Raw genomic sequence first — 17,982 nt, forward strand, 5'->3', positions numbered from 1 at the left:
AAGACAGGAACCAAAATGTGAGTCTTGTAACAAAGGAAAAAAACTAATACATGTTATAACTGCTTTCCTTGTGATAAAGGAGCCAAGGGTGAACTAGGATGGCAGATAAATTCTAGCTGAAGTAGCTAACTAAATCAAAGCTCCTCTCTTTGTTATTTACTATTAAAAGCTGAAAACCTACATTTCCTAGACAGTTAAACTCCATCAGCAGGTAACTTATTAACTTTATCGACTGTGTTGAGGGAGCAAAATCTTAAGCAGGTGTCAGAGGGCAGTGTGCTGAGAAGTAGAAGAAATCTTTAAGGAGTGACGTGGGAAATGGAGCCTCGGAGCTGCTGCAGCCCCTGAAGAAGGTGCTGTGGCCATAAAACTTTCCAGACGCACATTAGGAAGAGGAGGTTGGGGTGATGGGACAGCTGAGCTTTGATGTCTTTGGGCAGCCTCCCCTCCACCAGAGAGCTAATCCTTCCGAAACTGTTTTTCAGTCACCATTGTTTCAGCTGATGTAAGCTGTGGTTGTTGATCCCCCATAGAGAGCCCAATACCAGGCTGGTGCTTAGTCATCTCTGAGCTGCAGGGGCACAAAGTGCTGAATTCTGTAACGAGCATTGTTTATACCAGCGATTTGCACACTTGTACCATGTAGTTAACAGTCCTTCTTCGTATGTCGTGTGCCACTTTTGAACATTGGAGCACTATTAGAAAGAGGAAGGGTCAAAGAAAATCCAGGGAAGACGGAAGCACTGGTAGGTATGACCTGAGCTGAAGTGAAACTCAGGTGAATGTGCATTACTTGGCAACATGCAAAATTATTTGCAAATAATCGAGTTGTTAGTTTTTCCTTAAATATTAGCTGAGTCTGGTATCCACACCAGTAGTTGCACTTCCCCCCTTAAAAAGCGAGCGTTGTTAAGTCTTGTGTCATGTCTGCATCTGAGTTGATTTCTTAGTTGCAATTTATGCATGTTCAATTCTGGCTGTGCTCTCAGTCAACTCTTGTCTTCTCCAGCAGCATCTTTGCATTGCAAGCACACGCTGCTGGAGAAGTAGATGGAAACCACCATTTCATTTCACACAGCTACATACTGAAGTGTAAGATGGTGATGAATTGTAGTCCCTGCTAGGACAGGATGAACTTCAACCAGAATAAGATAGAGACAAATGCTCCATTACTTTCTGCCAAATCTGTGTGCAAATTATCCTCTTTAGAGATGTTTCCTCGGCTATAATGTCAGTGAGGTAATGGAATGATCTGCCCCAGGAGGAGGTGTTCATGCCAGCTCTTCTTGTTATAATGAACAGTCCCTAAACTTATGCCAGATACTTGCAGGGTTTCCATTCTGTTCCTGCAGAAATCGATGTCTTAATCCAATATATTTCAGTAAAATTAAAAGGTGTGGACCTATTTTTCTCCTTAAAATGGTTTATAGATTTCCCAACTTGGCCAGCCTAAGGTGCATTCACTAGAAATAGAGCAGTAAATTAAGCAAAATCTTGAAGGTCTAATGAAAGGAAAGTAGTGTGTCATGCAAGGTTTAGATAGATGCCCAGAGCTCTCTTTCCATCCTATAATCAGTGCATAGTCAAAGTCACCTGTTCTTCAGGTCAACCACTGTCTAAGCTGTAAAGCCTGCATGAAGAGAAGGTGAAATGAACTATTTTTATTCCTCCTTGGATTAGCAACAATCTCCCCAACCTCTATAATTTATTGCTCATTGGTTATTTGCTATATTAGAGTTAATTAGTTGGAAAGTGAAGCTTGAATCAAAGATTGACAGGCAGGAGAGAGAGACAATGCGTACTGAATATGCTAAAGCAATAAATAGAGATAAAGAAAGGATTTTGTGGCGTAACAGCCTAAATCCAAGCTGAAAACTGTCAACATACAATGCATTTTGTGAAAGAAAGTCTTCAATATATGTGTACATTCAACCAGCCTGCTAGAAAGTGCAGTTTTAGTTGTCCCTTAAGTTCTTCAAGCTGACACCCAACACGACATACACATTTAGTGGACTGTTAAATAAATAAAAATAAAATAAATACAAAAAGCACCACACAAACCCCAGACATATCAGAACAGACATGAAGAATGTTACTAAGCACTAGTTTAATGGACAGTACAAGTATACCCAGAGGGAGAAGGTATCCTGTTGACTAGACAGAGACATCAATAATTCATCTATGCTTTCCTATTCCAGAACAGGGTTTCAGAGCAAAGAGCGGAACAGAAAATTAATAATAGTAATAAAGAAAAAAGTAAAAAGTGTGGGGACAGATTCTCATTTGGTGTAAAATATCATAGTTCGTTTGGATTGACTGGAGTAGGGATAGTTTACATCAAGTGCGGATACAATTCCATATTTTCATGTAAACACCATCCCCTGCATTGGTGAAGGATAACACAAGGTCTTTCCTCCTCATGCTCCTGTGTTCTGGCAGCAGCAGCTGATAGACTCAACCTCCTGGAGGCCACAGCCTGCTTTGGAGCAGGGGGGTGCCCAGAGGGCTGAGCAGAGGCTTACGGCATGGGCTATCTCAAACCACCGTGGTTTCAGGGTGAGCTTCACCTCTGCCCTTCCAGATCTCCAGGCAGCAGCAGTAACGGTCGGGTGACCTGCACCACAGTCTGTAAGCACAAGAAACATGAGCAGCAGGCTACCACTGTACCGAATTATGAGATAAGATTTGAAAAACTCAGGCAATAAAATGTAATAACAAGCTAGTTTTCATGCAAACAACAGAAAACAGTGGAGGTGGTGGGATGTTGCTGATACAATGGACATTTTAGTTATTTGTAGTAAGGATAAAGTTATTTGTGGCAAAGCAATAAACCTCAGCAGTCCTGGCTTCACACTCACTTTCACAGTGTACTTCTGTCTTTTCTAGAGGTGACATTAATATTGTTGGTCACCACATCCAATCTAATCCCAGGATACAGGAAGGCGCTGACCTTTCTGTCTGAAACCTTCCTGTCTGAAAGCTGTAGAGCTCATTCAGTCGCCCAGCGTCAGAGCATGTCCCACAGACCTGCGGGCAGAACTTCCCTGTTGGGTGAGAAGTGCAAACTGGAGCAGAAATGGAGGCTGCCTAGGGTTGGGAGCTGCAGGAGCTCTGTGGCCTCTGTGAAAGTCTGGGACCTGTAGGGCCAATGAACGGTGGCCGCTGTTACCTTCAGCGACAGCAGCTACAAATGTTGCTGTACTGCTCGGGTGTTGAAATGTGACCAACTTGTATGAGTTAGGTATTAAACAGAAGGGTTTCTGGGGACAGGACAAGGGGCAATGGCCACAAAATGGATCACAGGAAGTTCCACACCAACATGTGAGAGAACTTCTTCCCGGTGAGGGTGACGGAGCACTGGAACGGGCTGCCCAAGGAGGTTGTGGAGTCTCCTTCTCTGGAGATACTCAAGGCCCGTCTGGCCACCTACCTGGGCAGCCTGCTGCAGGGAACCTGCTTTGGCAGGGGGGTTGGACCCGATGATCTCCTGAGGTCCCTTCCAACCCCTACAATTCTGATTCTGTGAAAAATGCATGAATTGTGGTGGGACTGGAGGTTCAGGTAGCTCCTAGCACAGGGTATGCAAAGCTGCTCTAAGCAGGGGGAAGAAAGCACAGCAAGATATGTGTGAGGGGAATAGGGGACTGGCAAAAGAAAAGGACGGAGTAGCAGGGATTGTCACGTAAAAAGTGCACTTTCAGGGTGGAAGATGGGGCTGCAGAATCCCTGACGTGTAGTAGAAGGCACAAGGACTCAGTACATGGAGTCCCAGTTGCAGCGGGGGTGTTGGGAACCGCCACCTAGGAGGAAGAAACAAAAGGCCAAGACCTGACTGGTGAGTAGCAAAGTCACAAAGGAGGTTGGGATGTGGAACCTTCCAGAAGCAGCCTGCCCACTCCTGGAGGAGCAGCCGCTGATGTCAATGCTTCTGGGGAGGTCACAGCTCGGAGCCCGTCACCTCGTCACACGCAGAGGTCGCACCGGGAGGTGCGTGTCCAGGCCAGGCTCTGCAGGGGCAGGGGCCTAAGGAGCAGTGGTGGCTGTGGCACTAAATTGGGTACTACACTTCTTTTGAGAAGGGTGCAGCTGAAGAGTAGAGGAAAATGGGGTCAAGATTCAAATTTTGGCTCTCAGAACATATGAATTTGCATTCTTCGATTATTTTTGAGCGTTATCCAAATCCTTCCTTGGTCTTCTCCATTGTCTGTGGCTGGCCCTGAATTTGGGAGCCCCAGTGTGTGCAGTGAAGACAGCCTCCATGTGCCAAACAAAATGCAGTCCTCTTGGTGTGCGATCGTCTTCTCAGCATCTGGGGACTGAGTCATTTTTAAGTCAGAGCAACCATATTTGGTTAAAATTGTATTTTGCTGTTTCAATTCATAGGATGCTGTTTGGTACTGCTAACTTGTTTATGTCATCTGCCCAATGAATTGCTGGCTGGAAGCTTCTCCTTCAATACAAATATTCCTTGCCAGCTACTGTGGGTTTTATATGTTATTTTTTTTGGTAATAATCTAGGTCTTTTAGTGCTGCCAAACAATCTTCCCTTCTGCCATGTGGTGCAGCGTGCAGGGACAGCGCAGCATTCCCATAGCAGCCAGCTACAAGTGTGCTCTGAGACACAGGGGGGCTCAGCTGCTCAAAGGTCAGAGCCATAATGATCCAACGCATGCAGATTTTAATTAAATACCTTTCAAAGCTCCTGCAGCCAAAGGCGAAAAACACACTGAGTGCCTAGATTATTTGCACACTGTCAATCTTTAATTAAGATACCTGAGATAAAGATTACCCTTACAGGACAAGACAGCAGCATGGGCACCTTGTGAATAAAGAGCTGTGTGAGAGCAAAGGGCACCTGGGCTCTCAAAAGTACAATTCAGCACTAGAGGTTTCACTTCAATCTCAGGACAGCTGGAGGAGAGCAATGCTTTGGGCTGCTTCTGTTCCTGGGCTGTTAGTTGCATTGTTATTACTTGCTGGATTGAGCTGTGAATCAAACCACTATGAAAAAAAGAGGCAGAAAAGAAACGTTTATGATGAACAGTAAGTACCATTGCTATTATCAATTGCAAATGGATTTATTCATATGGTGGGTTTTAAGTGCCAGTAATGGGAACAGAATGACTTTACTGCATATATTTTCTACCTACTTTCTGGCAGATATGTGTAACTAAATGATCTTTTGTTTTTTTTTCCCGTAATACAACAGGCCTCGTTTGTCCTCAGAACAGGGTAATCTAGTGTTCCACGCTGGCTCCAGCAAAAATATTGAATTTAGAACTGGACCACTGGGGAAAATAAAGCTTAATGAAGAAGATCTTGCAGAACTTTTTAGTCAGGTGATATAGTTACTTCTCCTTAATATGTCTTTGTTTCCAATTTTGTACGTTAATAGTTTAATTTTCTTCAGAATTTTTCTTAGCAAATGTTTGATGTGTTTTGTATGATTGTTATTTTATATTATTTCTGTCAGCACTTTAATATGAAAGTGAGCTATTGCGGACCTGTAATCAATTTGTTACATAAAGTAATTAAAAGATTAAATTGTGCATGGAACAGAGCTCTCTGTATTTAAAGAGACCTTATAATAGTAATGTTAAGCAAGAATAAAACTTTCCTAAGCTTTTAAAAAATCAAAGCTTGTTTTACATTTACTTTTTTTTAAAAAAATAGGTGAGAGAAAGTAGCGCAGAGATTCAAGAACTTAAGAAAGCCAGTGGTGTCTCTCAGAACGTGTCGCACCAGGTTTCTCTGCTGGCTTCCAAGGTGAGCTGCACCCTCGTGTTGTACTCCACCAGCATTCCGTATTTTCCGTTCCCCAGATTAACATAATTACCTGATGCATTTCAGTATTTCTCGGCTTCGATTCAGAAAACTGGGTCAGAGTCCATATTTAACATCAGCTCAGGGTCTGTTTAACATCAGAGATACTGAACCGGTATCTGTGGAGACAATGGAAATAGTCCTGTAATTCCCATAATTTCCAATTACTGGGATTCTTTTTCTGTTCACTGTCTCCATGGACTATGTCCTCTAACATTTATGGAAGTGAAATCTCACTAAGTTGAGGCTATGGACCAAATATGTTCTTAGACATGTTACCTAGATATTCCATTGCATGGGTGAAATGGGATGTAGAGATTTACAGTGGAAAGAAAATACCTGCGAGGAACTTTTCCCAGCTACTAAAGACTTTCTCCAACAGAAGATGGAAAACCTTTAAGTGACTTTGTTTAAGTGTCTTTTGTTAGAGTGCAGACATAATTTCATTATAGGAAAATATTTTATAGCCTGAGACCTCCAAGGGAAATTGTCCTAACATGTATCTATGGTATTCCCTGATTCACTTTCTGCTTGCTATTTGTGGATCTAACCAACTGAGATATGCTGAACCTTTCCTGGGCTTTCAGTGTGCCCACTTCAGGCCTCAGTCCTTTGTATGGCTCACGAGCACCTGAGCAGTCCTGTTGGAATATTCATGTTCTTAAATACCCTAATGCATCTTCAGAAGACTGTTTTGTGTTTTTTTTGTAGGCAAAATTGGACATACCTTTTTCATAAGCTGTCATTTTCTGAACTGCCTAAAGTACTTAAATCCCAGTGAATGGGACCTGATTTGAACCTGATTGTCACCTGGTTTCACACACAAGCTATACTCTTGTCTCCAAAGAAAGCACTTTGTCAGTCTACTGGCATCCAGCATGCCAGCACTGAGACCAACACGTACCTCTGCAGTGACTCTCATGCCAAGGACAACTTAATTTGTATTTCTCTTGCAGATCACAAATCTTGACAACAAACTTCAAAGCTTAGAGCAGGTGAGTAAATGGGAAAGAAAATGAAGATCAAAAAAGAAACATCTGACCCCAAGTAAGTAAGATAAGGTTACAATGATTAAATAGCTAAATGATTTCTTTCCTCTCACACACTGCTCAGGAAAACCTTTTCTGGTAACAGGAGGTTAAAAAAAGCCAAGGTTTGTAAAGGAGGTGAAAAACCCTCTTACAAAACATAAACTGTGTAGGAGCCTGCATTCCTTAAAGGAAAAACAATTGTAGACTGAAGAATAACAACTAGATACCAAGGAAAAATAAACTCTTTCTTCACTGATCTGTCAAGACAAAGACTGGAGAATTTAAACTGGATTTTGTATTGTGCTGGAAATAGCTTATTTTCAACCATCAGCTGCTTCTCCATGAGTGTGTGACAAGCCACAGCTACTCCTGCCAGTAAAAGCAGTTGTCCGATGAGTCACTCATGAAATCAGGAAGATAAGATAACCAACTCTCCATCTAGACTCGCTAACAGCCTGCCATTGAGGAACAGTTTCTATTAATATTTACATCTTACAGAGCTTCGCTCATCCTAGTGCTTGCAGCCAGTCATCCTGTGTAAGATCAGTCATACTGAGTCATATTTTTGTACAGATGTGAGTGAAAGAGATTTAAAGTTTTGCAAATTAACCTTTTTTCAATAAGTGAGAGGGAAAACTCCAAGAACGAACGAAAAAAAAACACTACAACTTTGTCTTGAAAATAAATGCTGATGAAAAACTAAATAAGAAGGAAGCTAATTGCCTTCTCTCTTCCTGGGTTTCAGTCTCTCCAGAGGAAAGCCTGCAGCAGCAACCCCTGTGAGAACTCAGGGACCTGCGTGAACTCATTGGATGGTTTCTTTTGCCTCTGTCCCAGCAACTGGCAGGTGAGTCTGTAGACTCCTTGAATGTGTGATGTGTGTTGTAACTGCAAGGCTGTACCTGGCTTAGCACAATTGTGACAAAGCACACCATTTAAAAATTGTTCAGGATGGAGCGAGATATACCGAACAGCAAAACGACCGTAACAGAGTCATCTCTTAGTTTAAGTGCAACACATTTGCTTCTCAACAACGCTGACATACAGCAAGAAAATTGAAGCCGCGACCACTGGGCCAGACCCTGCACTGTTACACGTGGGTGATGCCCCATGGAGTCAGTGATGCTTGGCAGTTTCCACAGCAGAGAATTAGTCTTTGGTTTTTGCTGAGCAGCGTGAACTGAACTGCATACCTTGCTGTTGAGCTTACACAAGGGTGTAGAGAGAATGAAGGAAGGGAATGGTGTTTATTGAAGTCCAAAGAAGAAAAACAAATGGGGGTGTAAATAATCAGTCCCATTCTGGGTTTTTGAAATCCAAAGACCTTATTGGCAAAGGCTTTAACGGTGCTGTTACGTACATTTGAAGATGGAAAGTTCCATTTTTTTCCCAAAAGCTGTCAGCCTGAAAATTGTCCCAATGAGACTCGTGTCAAAATTGGTGTAGTTTCAGTCCTAACAAAACAGCATCTCCTGAAAAAACAGTTTGAAAGAGAGTTTTCAGAGCCTTTTGCTAGGGAGCTGGAAAGTAGGGGGACGGAGAGTACTAAGCTGTCCATATGCTTTCTGCAGACATCTGAAATATTTTATCCCTCATCTGACTGATAACCAGGGTCACAGAAACACAGCTGAACAATACAGTGTTGTTATAATGTTTCATAAGAGAAGCTGTGTTGATAGCAGCCCGTGGTTTGTGTATGTTTGGAAACTATATTAAACATTGGCTCCATGGTTTGCTTCATTTCTCTGTTATTTGGAAAATAAACTGGTTTTCCATTTCATCTTAGGGCCTCCTCTGTTCAGTGGATGTTAATGAATGCCAGATTTATGCTGGAACAGCACTGGGCTGCCAGAACGGAGCCACTTGTGTGAACACACCCGGCAGCTACAGGTAACTTTTCAAAACTATACACAAAAATGCTGTATAAAATACTGCTGTGTCTGTGCCACCTATCCCATCTGCAGCACGAGTTCTAGGAACAAGTCCATGTAGTATCTATACACTATATATCACCTCCTTTCAGTCTGAGAGGCCACAAAATCATTAGTACACTGTATAGACAAGCCTTCCACGGGCACAGATGCCCTCCAAAGCCATCACTTGCTTCAACACAGGAGCAGAGCTTTGCTCCAGCAAACTCTTCGGGATGTTGGAAACTTGCTGAACATATGGACACCTGCGTTCAGTGGCATCCCCAGCACGCTGCATAACTCTTGGAAATGCCTTCACCTGCTCCAGAAATACCAGCACTGCTGAGACTGGAGCTGCACAAGTAACAGATAGTGCTGTCAGATAGAAAGGGAGGAGAGATGCTGCCTGCAGCAGGCTGGCCAGAAGGGTGCTTGGGCACCACAGACACGAGGTTCCTGGGGCTCACCCTCCTCCAGCTGTGCCCAGGCAGAAGGCAGTCCTTGTTCAGCTCCTTAAGAAACATGCTCCCGTTTACAAGGCAAGCCAGCCTGAACATCCTGAGTCTTATTTTCCATAGTGGCAAATAATCTGGTAAATAAATAACTTTCAGATATAATACAAAGCTCTCCCTGTGCAATGGGAACAAGCAGGCTGGATAGCATGCCACAGCTTTCTTCAAAGCATCTTGTCTCCTGCTTCAGCATGAAAGTCTTAGCCCCCACAAATATTTGCTTGGTGTAACACTGCCTTACAGTGCTTTATCAGTTCTTGGAGGAACTTCACAAAAGGGAAATTCTCATGCAGTGCTCCACTTCAGCAGGAACACAGAGCCTGTTGAGATGTTACTGCGTGCATAAGGCTGCCTGACAGCTTTTCTTTGATTTTGAAGATCTTTCTAGCTTGCTTGCAGCTGTCCTCAATGCAAGACATTTATCAAGGAAACTCCGCACAAAGCAGCCTGCCTTTACTTATTGTTTCTTACTGAGCTCTGCGATGTGGCACACAGGTGTGTGACTAAATTAAGGTTTGAGGGAACAAACCCTCTGCCTTTTTCTCAGGTGTTTTCATTGTGTTTCTATGGTCATGACTCCTGAAGTCTGTTCTCCAGTCTAATTCTTACAAATTACACAATTACTTCAAAGAAACTAGAACCTCTTTGTAAGTCATGGACATTGTGATATTACTGCTTTTGCATTATGCCTTCAGGATTATAGTTCAGTCCTTTCCCCAAATCCATTATACTGTCTTCACAGACTCCTTTCACATCACGTCCTACTTATTTTTGAGCTCTCCCCAGATGCTAAAACTGTCCCCAAACAGGGTGACATGGCTCTTTTCAGCAGCTGTGAGAACATTGCTGCTGGTTTTTCTGGGGTCCAGCAACCCCTGTCACCCCAGTCCTGCTCTGGTGCAGTTACATACACCAGTGGGGACTGAGGGTAAAGAAAATGGTGATATTTAACTTCCCATAGACCTCGGCGATAACACCAGGTGAAGGGCAGTGCTCTAACAGGTACTGTCAAATGGAGGGTAACACAGTCTTCACTCCCTGTTCAGATTCTTTACTTGCAAGCTTCAAGCTCTAATTCAGGAAAGCATGGAGCTATGAGGAAAAAGCAGGTATTCTAGAAATGCTTTCTGAATCAGCACCTCAATAGGACATGGCATCATTTGGACAAAAGGCCGTGGGAATCCCCATGTCCATCAGACTCTTGCATCGCAACCAGCATGATGGGGGCCTCACCAGGACACGCAGGTAGCAATGGGAGAGGACCAGGGCAGTGCCACGCAGCACCGCTTTGCAGTTTGGCCGAAGCTCCTTGCGGCGTGGCCTACTTCTCAAAGCTGAGCAACTTCAAATGGGTAATGGATTAATCTTTGCCAGACTAGGCAGGAGACAGTGTCATTTTCTTTCTCCTTTGGAGCCTCTCCGATTGCCTTGCTGTGTCCTTTGGAGTTGAATGCGAGGCTGTGCATGTACTTTGAACGTTTGGGGGTGTTCTGCTTCCCTGTCCTGCTGACTCTCCGCTTGCCCAGCTTGAGCGACTGCACTTGCAAGATGGTGTTGGTGTATCTGCTGTCTCTCACACTAATAAACATGCAGTTTTACAGTACTGCGACTGCAGTTTTTAAGCCTGGGTTCATCTGGGTCGCTTGTCCTGGGTGCAGAGTTTAGTTATCTGCAATTGGCTTATCAAACTGCTTTTTCAGCTGATCACATGTTGCCATGGCAAGGATAGCACAGCTTACTAGTAAATTGCTCCAAGGTCCAGATCGGCTGCACTGGAATATCTGATTCAGACTGTGTAGGTAAATGCTAGTACAGAGTTTTTTTTTATTATTATTATTATATTTTATTTTATTTTTTTATTAACCAGCTTAAAAGCAAGTGAACAGGGCTGTGTGAGTGCTATATGTCTCTGTGGGGATCAGACATCTCAGCACATAACTTGCATCGAAATAAGTGTCTCACTTTCATTTTATTAAAAGTTAGCTGATTGGAGTCTTTCTGCAGTTTTAGTCCCATTCACTTAGTTGTATTTCGGATTCAGTTTTTGTCCATGTGGAAATAAAGGGCCAGAGAAAAAGGAAACATCCCCTGATGGCCTAGAAGCTCCTAGTTTCAGTTCCACTGTGTCTGCGCAATGCTGTGACTAAGGCGATGCAGTATGCATCCCTTCAGCCTGCAGCTTTATTCCTCCTACCTCAGCAGACCCTCGTACCGCCACTGTCACCCCACAGGGTGTGAGGCTGCCCCGCTCCCTGGGACGGGCTGGATGTGGGATAGGAGGGAATGGCCCCGGCTGGGCCACCTCCCAGATGAGCGCTCAGAAGAGCTAACATGGTGAAGAGCTAACACCACCATCTCCTGCAGTGGTGGGGATTTAAAAAACGAACAAACAAAAATAACAACAACAAAAAAAAATCAAAGGAACTGTGGTGCCTCCTGTAGCTTGTACACCTCTGCTTTGGGAGGGAGTGCAGGGAATGATGTCTGGATCGCTGTGAAGGTGAGTGGGGTTGCTCCTTGTGTATGGACACAGACAGGAGATAAGCACCAAGCCTCTGGATGGCAAAGCATTTTTGTGTATTGCTAGAGGTAGAGCTTTAGGTACCCGCAACACAAGAAGGTGAAAAGCAAAGTTAAGGTGCTCTCTGGCTGAAGTGGGGATTTCCAGGCTCATATTCTGCTGAAGTCTCACTTTAATTGTTTCATTTTTCTTGAATTTGTGGTTGTAACAAAAATCTGTGGATACTCCTATGGGCCTGGACAGTCACGGATATGAGCAAGTCCCACACGGCTCTTCAGTCTCTACTAGACAGGAGCCTTGCCTCTGGCTGCAGGATTATTAATGGGATTGTCAGTACTGCTAAGTACACAGGGACTTCATGAGGAACACCGTATAAATAAACACTGCAGAATATTATCTTACCATGGCAACACGTGATCTTTAAGTGCTATATAGAAATAACGTATTGATTTTTCTGTCTGCTTTCACCATTAGCTGCTCCTGTACTCCAGAAACCTATGGGTCTCACTGTGCCTCGAAGTTTGATGACTGCCAGGGAGGATCTGAGACGCTCTGTGAGCATGGCATCTGCGTAGATGCAGAAAGGGATCAGCCCAACAAAGTAAGGAACAATGTATAAGTCTCATTATGCAAGGCAGCACGAACATGCAACAAATTGTGCTCGGTACCACAAAACTGTGTAGCACTGAAAAGACATCAAGAAATGCCGCTGCACAATGCACTGCACAAAGAAATGCCATATAACATCGCTGATGTCCCAAGGACAGCAGAAGGAACTGGAAATGCCTTGCGTCTTGTTAAAGATACTTGTGAAAGTATTAGATCTACAATTACATCCATTGGGAGCTTGGGAATAGTCTTTCAACAGTCAAAGTCTCATTTCAAATATCATATTCTTACCATTCATTATGTGGGGGGTTCAGTACTCAGTTGCTGGAATATTTTATTACTTAAACGATTCAGAGGGAGAAACATGGTTCTTGTTTTCCTTTGGAAAAGCAATACCAATGGAACACTGACTGCTGGCCTGGTGGCTGCTGCCGGTGTTTGGGGCTCTGTACCATCCATTTGACTCCATCACTGACTCCAGGCCTCAGCTGTCCAAGTGCCTGTACTGGGTGGATGCTAACATGTACTCGAATGGCCTTCTGTAACAAGCCAGATAATTGTTTTTGGGACAAAATCCGGGTACAGGGTGTTCACTCCAAAGACATGGATGGAAGATGCCAGCTTTGGCTCTTTCCACTCAGAGCAGCCCTCCAAAACTACCCTGGCAGGCTTCTGCTCCTCAGTGTTCCTATACACCCATGCACCATTCCAGCCACACCACATATTCTTTGTGCTAAAATGATTTTTTGCTCCATTTGTAGAAATTTTCACAACTCATCACTTGTTTTCTACCTATTTTTGTGGAGAAATCTTTTCAAAAGGATTCAGTGCTGGCTTAACAGCGTCTGCTTTTGTGTCAGTCAACAATACAGTTTCCATTAGCTTTAATTGTACCAAAGCTAGATAAATATTGAGTCTGGCCATTAGTAAAGTTTAGAAGAGAGAAAATTGTTGTTAATTAAAATGTATATTTGCAACTTAATGTCATCTCTTCGTATTATATAGGTTACTGAACAGTTTGCATACAGCCAAGCTGACTTCAGGTTGCTTACACTAATCTCTCTTGTATAGTTTAGAAGACATTTTATAAAACGAACTCTTGCCCTTTTCTTGGCTGTTCTTCTACCTGTCTTAAATATGTAATGTGCTGTTTGCTGTGGCAGCCCAAGTACCACTGTATCTGTGCCACTGGCTGGATGTCCCCTCCTGGCAGCCCCACCTGCAGCGCCGATATAGATGAATGCAGCCTCCCTAATCCCCCGTGTTCACAGAACCCGCCTGTGCAGTGCCAAAACACACTTGGCTCCTACTCGTGTGGCCCCTGCCCCACAGGTACCGTGTCCTTCCTTGCTTCTATGTTGGGAGGGGGTGGCAGCAAGTAGGACTGGCGGTGTGTCATAAACAGACCGGGGATCCATATGGGAATTATCCCATGAAATGCTCCAGTCTGTATTCTACAGAATAAATGCCTACAGGTTATGGCTTATCTATATAACACATAGATAATTTTACGTAGTGGAGTCTAATGCATGATTTATCCCATCCTAAACAGAGCATCTAAATAGGTCAGATGAATAACATTCTTGAAGTACCTATTTTTTTCCAATGATTTTAATGGGAGCCCAGAACAACTAGTTTGGGATAGGTAAGATGAATCCTTCCCAGTATGTGTAGGGCTAGCTTCATGTCAGTATGCCCATTGTCCCAAGGTAATATAAAAATCTAATTATCCCTTCAAGCCATAAATCCTATGATCCGTCTTCCTGAGTAGGGTATGTTGTATGTATAGGAAGTGTATATGAGGAGCATTTGAAGATTTAACCAGAGTTATAATAAAACCTTGCTGCAAATTTTACACGTTCACTAGACCAGAATTGTCTCCTCTTCGGATTAAACTGTGTTTGATTCTGACATATCCACAATACAGTTAAAATAAAGCATTCTTATACAAATACCTTCACCTTTTTGTGTTTGTAACATATTTTGCAGACCAGCATTAATTATCATCATTTATCAGAGGGACAGGTCTTCTCTTGTGTTACTGAGGGGAAATTCAAAAGGCATATTTTTCTACTCTAGGAGAAGATCTGGCCAAAGGAGAAAATGAAAAAGTCAAGCGTTTTCTAATTTAATGTCTCTCCTGTGCTTCTTTTTAGGCTGGCAAGGAAATGGCCACAGCTGCCAAGACATTAATGAATGTGAAAGTAATAATGGAGGCTGCTCAACTGCACCAATGGTTCCATGTATCAACACAATGGGATCCTTCCACTGTGGACTATGTCCACCAGGTAAAATAATGGAATTTTTTGTTGATAGAACTATAGAAAGAATTAAAAGATGAAGATTTAACACATTTGAGCCTGTTTTATGATATAGTTAAGAAGCTGTAGACTGGTTTTATATAAAGAATACCACATACACAAATATGTAACATTTTTGCATTTTCTACAGTGCTATACTGTAATATAGGATGTGGAGCTCACAAATATTCAAACTGCTTCAGCTATTAATGAACATTTTGTAGAGTAGGTGTTTGTTGGTGCATCATCTGAAATGTGATTCTCTTGTATTAGGTAGCCCCTTTTGGTGTTAAAGCTTTTATTTTATAAGGTACTTCCTTTAAAAAAATCAATGGGAGACAGGGATTGCATAATTACAATAGTAATTTCATTGTCTGTTTTAATTAAAAGAGTATCCTGTGTGCCATAAATCAGCTGTATTGTCTGTCTTTATAAAAAGGCTAGATAATTGTTTGTCACACTCTGACTGCTTTGTAAAACAGCAGTGTTTCCATTGCAATACAGGTCAAATAGAGGAAGCGGTGACTTCTGTCCATATAATTTGTGTTCTATGGTTTCAATTGCTTTACGAGATGCATGCAATCAATATGGGAAATACTAGCATGAAAAAGGGTTTCTAATTGACCTTCCGACTGCCATCTGAATGGCAGCAGGCTGCAGTTACTGAAGGCTCTCCATTTCTGGGGGCTGAAGGGCTATCAGCATGATAGAAACGTGGCCTCGGGCTAATTTTGGTGTGGTGCAGTGGACCTCAGTTCTGGCCGTGCAGTCGTTCCTCAGCATTTTGGTCCTGCAGAGCCTCCCAAGAGGAGGCAGACGTTGCATTCGAAACCCAAGGGCAGCTCTGGCACGCAGCGGGAAGCCCTGAAGTGGTTGGGGCTGGCTGCGTGCAGAAGTGTGGGCAGGGCAGCACGTGGTGGCTGAGAGACCTGAGATCCTATGGCCTCACTCTGACCTCACCTATATTTGGGTAGCGTTAATACAACTCTTTTATAAAATCATGTGGAAATTTAGTTAAGATCAGAATCCATCCTTGCAACATAGGAACATAATAAATATGCCAGGTTTTACTCCAGAAGGTTATTTGACTTTCTCTCGTTAGCTGCAAAGACTGTGATTTTACACCATAAATTAGTGTTTTTTCTCACCAGACGATTGTTTTGCTGCTGATGCTCATGGAACATAGTTTGTTACAGACTAACTAAGATTTACCTCTGTACAGGTTATGAAGGGGATGGACAAACATGTACCCAGGTTGATATCTGCTCAATAAATAATGGAGGTTGCCATCCACTGGCAACTTGTACCTCTGTTTCAGGTATGATGCTCTTGTAAGGTCTGTGAGGACAGTGTGAATCTCAAGAAAATAGTCCATTTGAACCCACTTTGTAGCAAAATATTTATAATGCAGCCCCTTCTCCATAGTCAGTTTTGCCTTACTCAGAGGAGTTCACAGGCAGGTTGGCTAAAGTCAACAGCCACAGACATTGACAGAAACAGATTGAGGCTCCACACAAAAGAGCAGATTTCATCATAAAAATGTGGAGATCTTCACCATTTCCCTTCAATGGGGTTTTCCAGTTTCAGCTACTTGTGACTATTGTTCTCCTTCCTATAAATATCCTTTTAGTAATTCCACCACTTCCCGTGAAGCTTACTTTGGACTCTCAGGTACAAAAAACCAGGGATCTTTTCATGATCAGAGAGGCAAAGACCAGGGAAAGTACCAAAAGAGCAAATAAGTTGGAATATATAAAGGCTCAGCTTCAAAATGTCAAGGAACTGTCTTGTCATGGTTGGTACTGTCATTTTAACAAGGACTGAACTACTTTCTGTGTCTTTTGCCTGATCTCCCAAGGACTAATGCCATTTTGTTCCTGCACATCTGGGTACACTGGAAATGGATATGGGCCAAACGGATGCTCTCCCCTCAGTGATATCTGTCAGCTACAAAACCCTTGTGCAAATGGTCAGTGCGTGGTAAGTGCTTGACTCCTCACAGTCTCCCTGCTGTGCTCAGGGAAGTTAGTGCTGTGGATCTGAGGATTTTGATACTTCTGTTGTGGAAGATACTTATTATGATGATTTTGGAGAAATGTTCACAAATGGTAAATTTGTTGTTCAAGTAGAGTCTGATCTTGTTTGTCCATGTTGTTCTACAGATATCCTTCTTTTGATGATTCTGGGAGTCAGGGGGGAAATGGGCCATATGATGTTTTTGCCTTTCACTTTCCTGATTTTCTGTTCTAAAGGAGATGATCCCCTCTTTCCCACTCCTCCCCTTACCCTTTTCTGTGCATCCCTCACTCACTTCTGTGGGTACTTGTTGTCTTTTCGCTCAGCTATTTAAAGGACCTTTTGTGCCCAGTTCTCATCTACTTTTTCTAACTATTTAGAAACTATTTTAGTCAGTCTATTAAAAGAAATTATGTATTCCCTCAAATTTATCCTAACATACAACTATAAGCAATCATGGTTGCAAACTATTGCTTAAAGATAATGATAACCAGATAGTTCAGCAATGAGATTTTGAGTTATCTAATAAAATAGGGTACACCAGAGCTATATTTGACCAGTGTAATGACAGATGAAGTTTAATGTTAATTAAATACCAGGCAACGCAGATCGGAAAGTACTGTTTTATTTTCTAAAATATCATTATAGCCTTTAATACACAGAAAATCTCTTTCTATCTCTTCCATGATACTGAAAATCTCTGTTCAGGATACAGAGGATGTGATCAGAGAATGTACAGGGAAATAAAAGAAATATAGCACATTGAATATGTGACATCAAAGCTGGCAGTTAGCATGTGCCATGGAATACCACACTCTGCTTTAACTGTAAAAAGTATATCTAGAAAACAACAAATACGAGAAAAGAGGGCGTAAGAAATTAAAACAATTACAGATATGGAAAGACTTGATTACAAGGCATAGTAAAGGTCAAGACAAAACAAATGGGAAAAAGACAGGAATAATACAAAGAAGTAAGTGCAAGTGTTCCCATTTAACATCCGTCAGGGTGAAAAATAAAGTAACATCCACATAACTGCAGTGCAGACTTCTAAGAGAACAGGCTAGAGAGAAATGATTATAAACCACTGTTATCTTGGCTTGCTATTTTTAAGTTTTAGATAATATCATTAACTTGTGTGTAGGATGATCATTTCAAAACCAGGCAAACAGTTTCCTGAATGATTAAATGAATACAGATTTTGACTTTCTAAAAAGTACCTTGAAAGAGCTCTGCAAAGAAACAACCTGACAGAAACAG

General features: G+C 42.4%; 1 protein-coding gene across 4 annotated transcripts in view; it reads left to right on the top strand.

Moving 5' to 3' along the window:
• Nucleotides 1–3,458: 3,458 nt before the first annotated feature.
• The window catches only part of CUBN (cubilin), a 144,964-nt gene continuing 130,440 nt past the window's right edge, over nt 3,459–17,982 (top strand). For 2 of the 4 annotated variants that reach the window (XM_048061817.2, XM_048061818.2), the window contains exons 1-11: nt 3,459–3,987; nt 5,210–5,339; nt 5,674–5,766; nt 6,780–6,818; nt 7,600–7,701; nt 8,641–8,744; nt 12,272–12,398; nt 13,570–13,738; nt 14,563–14,694; nt 15,929–16,024; nt 16,565–16,686. In XM_048061817.2, coding sequence (XP_047917774.2) covers nt 3,866–3,987; nt 5,210–5,339; nt 5,674–5,766; nt 6,780–6,818; nt 7,600–7,701; nt 8,641–8,744; nt 12,272–12,398; nt 13,570–13,738; nt 14,563–14,694; nt 15,929–16,024; nt 16,565–16,686 — 1,236 coding nt within the window. In that variant the 5' untranslated portion in view covers nt 3,459–3,865. Of the gene's footprint in view, nt 4,058–4,478; nt 5,044–5,209; nt 5,340–5,673; nt 5,767–6,779; nt 6,819–7,599; nt 7,702–8,640; nt 8,745–12,271; nt 12,399–13,569; nt 13,739–14,562; nt 14,695–15,928; nt 16,025–16,564; nt 16,687–17,982 lie in introns of those variants that run through there. The other 2 variants (XM_048061819.2, XM_066991665.1) reach the window with 2 other exon arrangements.

This window comes from Anser cygnoides, chromosome 2 (genome assembly GCF_040182565.1).
Source record: "Anser cygnoides isolate HZ-2024a breed goose chromosome 2, Taihu_goose_T2T_genome, whole genome shotgun sequence".
NCBI classification, from domain to species: domain Eukaryota; kingdom Metazoa; phylum Chordata; class Aves; order Anseriformes; family Anatidae; genus Anser; species Anser cygnoides.